Raw genomic sequence first — 3,415 nt, forward strand, 5'->3', positions numbered from 1 at the left:
TGGAGAGGAAAAACTCCCCTTAGGGAAGAAACCTCTGGCAGAACCAGGCTCAGCATGGCGGTCTTCTGGACCGGTTAAGATGAGACAGGGAACGCAGTAAGAGTCCTGGAGGAATGACGCTCTGATGAAGCTTTAGCTCAGTGGGTGGGGGAGTCATTTTTCAGTTCAACTTATCTAGTAAGCAAAACTTGTTTAAACCAGTTTTCCACTGCGAGGCAAGAAATGAGTGTTTTCTTTAGAGCAGAACTCACTGAGTTTATCAGCTCAGGTCCGGCCATATAAAGTTATCGTTTTTATACAGATTTGATAAACATGAAATCAAAAGGTCAGCGTCAAGGAAAAATTCTGAATATATTGAAGCGTAAAGCGACTTCTGTCGGCCTTAATTTGAGTTCATTCTATGTAACACTGTTTATCATCCTGCACAGCTGAGCCTCCGCAGGTCAATTAGCAAAGGAAGCAAAAAAAATCACTCAAAAATGGCATTTTAACGAGTTAATCATAGATGTGTTACTCTGGTCTTGGTTTAGTCTCAGGTTTGGTATCTGGACTAAAAACACGTCATTAAACCGAGTCACTATCTGCAGCTTATTTCATCATCTTAAACCCTTAAAATCACCTTCCCTACTTTGTAACCTATACACCTAAAAACAGTTCATAATTAAAATTTCTTCCTTGTTGTATTTTCGTACCCCTCCCTTTGTGACCTCTCCATTTCGATTGCTTTTCACTGTGATCGTTGCGATATATATATATATATATATATATATATATATATATATATATATATATGTTAATTAACACTTTTCTATTTTGGTTTTATTGCCTCTTTTTTGTGTTGGTGATGTATTCTGGAAAATCTTATCAAAATTAAAGTACAAAAAAAAAAAAAATCACCTTTTCCTCCAGCTTAGTGTATAGAAGCACTGCTATAGCAACTAGCAGTAGGTAGCATAGCTTACATGTGCTGTGTCTATGTGCTGTAGCTCTACCCAGGGTGTCATAGAGAGGAAGCGTCTCACTGAAGGAAAAAAGCTTCTGGATAAGAAGAAATAATGACCTTTAGTTGACTTTGGAAAAGTTAGAAAAGCAGGAAATTGGACCTTTAATTCAAGTAAACTTTATTCAGCAAAAAAAAAAAAAAAAAATCAGATTTAAACTATTGTTTTCCTACGGAGCCCCTAAAGGGACATGGAGGGAAAAAATAAATTTTTGCGAGATCCCGCAAAAAATAACCTTTTGCGAGATCTCGCAATACTTTCTTTTTTTGCAAGATCTCGCAATACTATTGCGGGATCTTGCAATAGTTTATTTTTTTGCGAGATCCCGCAATAGTATTGCGGGATCTCGCAAAAAAATAAACTTTTGCGAGATCTCGCAATACTATTGCAGGATCTCACAAAAGTTTTTTTTGTGAGATCCCGCAATAGTATTGCGAGATCCCGCAATAGTATTGCGAGATCTCGCAAAAAAATAAACTTTTGCGAGATCCCGCAATATTTTTGCGAGATCTCGCAAAAGTTTATCTCACAAATCTATTGTGGGATCTCGCAAAAGTATTGCGAAATCCTGCAAAAGTATTGCAGGATCTCGCAAGAGTTTATTTTTTGCGAGATCTTTTTTTCCCCTCCATGTCCCTTTAGGGGCTCCGTATTTTCCAGACAGCAGTGAAAAAAAAACCCCAAAAAACCCGAATATGTTCCTTTAAATGTGAATATTTTCCTCCTTCCATCGTCTTTATCCGGATGTTCTCTCAGCGTTGCTGCAGACGACCTCCAGCTGTCATTAAAAACTACAGGAGGTCATTTTATATCATCCGTTTACCTTTTAGTCTAATGAAAAGCACAGGTGCTAATGTTTATTAGTGCATAGATTAAAAGTTAAACTGCACTGTAAATGTTTAACAGCCTTTTCTGTTGTAATTATAAAATGATTCACTGATTAGTTGCTTGAAAAAGCATTGAGACTTTGCAAACACAGAGCAGCGTTTGTTTTGATTACATCTTCATCTCAATCTGGTTTTGATTCTTATCAGTGTTTCGGTTTCAGAAACGTACGCACTGCTTTTTCTCACAAAACTTCAAAAACAAGTCTGTGTGAAAAAGTGTGGTAGACCTCCTTACCATCACCCTAATCTTCAGCTCGCTCCATCAGTAGGTAGAAACGCATCGATCAGATTTGCATGAATTCCTCTGAAGTATAAATAATTATTGGATAAACAGTTTGAATCTTTTTGTCTTTAGGAGGAAATAAAATCCAAAACCAAGAAATTAACAAACTCATCAATTCTGCTTTTAATTTCCATTTTTGCTCCAAAACAAAATTTCTGTTATTTTTTTATCATAAAAAACAGAAAAAAACAAATGTACAAATGTGGTAAAACAGAAAGAAGAAGCAGTGGGAGAAACCAGCGACGCTAACGGAAGGAGCGGTTGGTCCACAGCTGGGGGGGAGCGATAAAGCTGCGACACACTGAGCGCTGCTGCCACCTGGTGGCAGAACTGTTTCTGATCTCAGGTCAGTTCTTCTCATCGCTCCACAAACCAAAACATTAATGAGAGAAATTATTTAAAGATGTTTTTATGTTTCCATCTCCACTGATGCTTCATGATGAAGATTGAGACCTTGAATATTTCTGAACTTCCTGATTTTAAACTGAGGTTTCTTCACGTCTTTCACCTTATAATTCATCTACATGATGTTCAGATCAGCACCCAGGAAGTGGTGGGAACCATGCGTCTGCTGTGGGAGAACTGGCTCCCATCAGAGGACCCAGCTATGTGCTCTCAGGCGTAACTTCCTGTAAAAACTCACTGAGCTTCTCTGCCAGGAGCTCCAAAGATCACAGACGTCCTTTGGTTCCAACGTTCTGCCCAGAACAGCAGCAGGATGTGACCAGAACTCGCCGTCTCCCTGATATTAACTCCAGAAAGTCATGATGTAAAAACCCAGAAGGCGTGGCGAGGTCACGGACCAGCAGACGCAGAGCAGAGTCAGAAGGTCCGGTCAGAGGGAAACCTGGAAAGAAGCGTGACGGGTTCTGAAGAGGCCCGGCGTCCAAACCGAGGCAGACATGTTTGAAGGTCCCACCAAACACCTGAGCTGAAGGAGGACTCCATGGAGGCGGTGGGAGTCTGGCCGGGCGGGGCGGGGCCAAACCTGACGGGGATCAGTGTGTTTGGGTCAGTCTGGGTCTATTTGATGCGCAGCAGCTCCAGCTGGTCCTGGTACTCCGTGAAAAGTCTCTGAAAGCGCAAATTCTCTCCGATGACGGGAAGAACTTCCCTCAGCAACTCCCGCTTGTGGAGACCCTGGAGGAGACAGAGAGGACGCGGCGTGAGAGACACGGAGAGGACGCGGCGACAGAGAGACACGGAGAGGACGCGGCGACAGAGAGACACGGAGAGGACGCGGC

General features: G+C 41.5%; 1 protein-coding gene across 1 annotated transcript in view; it reads right to left on the reverse strand.

Annotated features, from left to right (window-relative positions):
- Positions 1 to 1,653: 1,653 nt before the first annotated feature.
- Positions 1,654 to 3,415, reverse strand: part of LOC107084663 (protein HIRA) — a 25,770-nt gene continuing 24,008 nt past the window's right edge. The window contains exon 25 of the mRNA XM_015374590.1: positions 1,654 to 3,311. Within this exon, the coding sequence (XP_015230076.1) occupies positions 3,195 to 3,311 (117 nt within the window). The 3' untranslated portion in view covers positions 1,654 to 3,194. The remainder of the gene's footprint in view (positions 3,312 to 3,415) is intronic.

This window comes from Cyprinodon variegatus, unplaced genomic scaffold (genome assembly GCF_000732505.1).
Source record: "Cyprinodon variegatus isolate N-32 unplaced genomic scaffold, C_variegatus-1.0 Scaffold105, whole genome shotgun sequence".
Taxonomy (NCBI): Eukaryota; Metazoa; Chordata; class Actinopteri; order Cyprinodontiformes; family Cyprinodontidae; genus Cyprinodon; species Cyprinodon variegatus.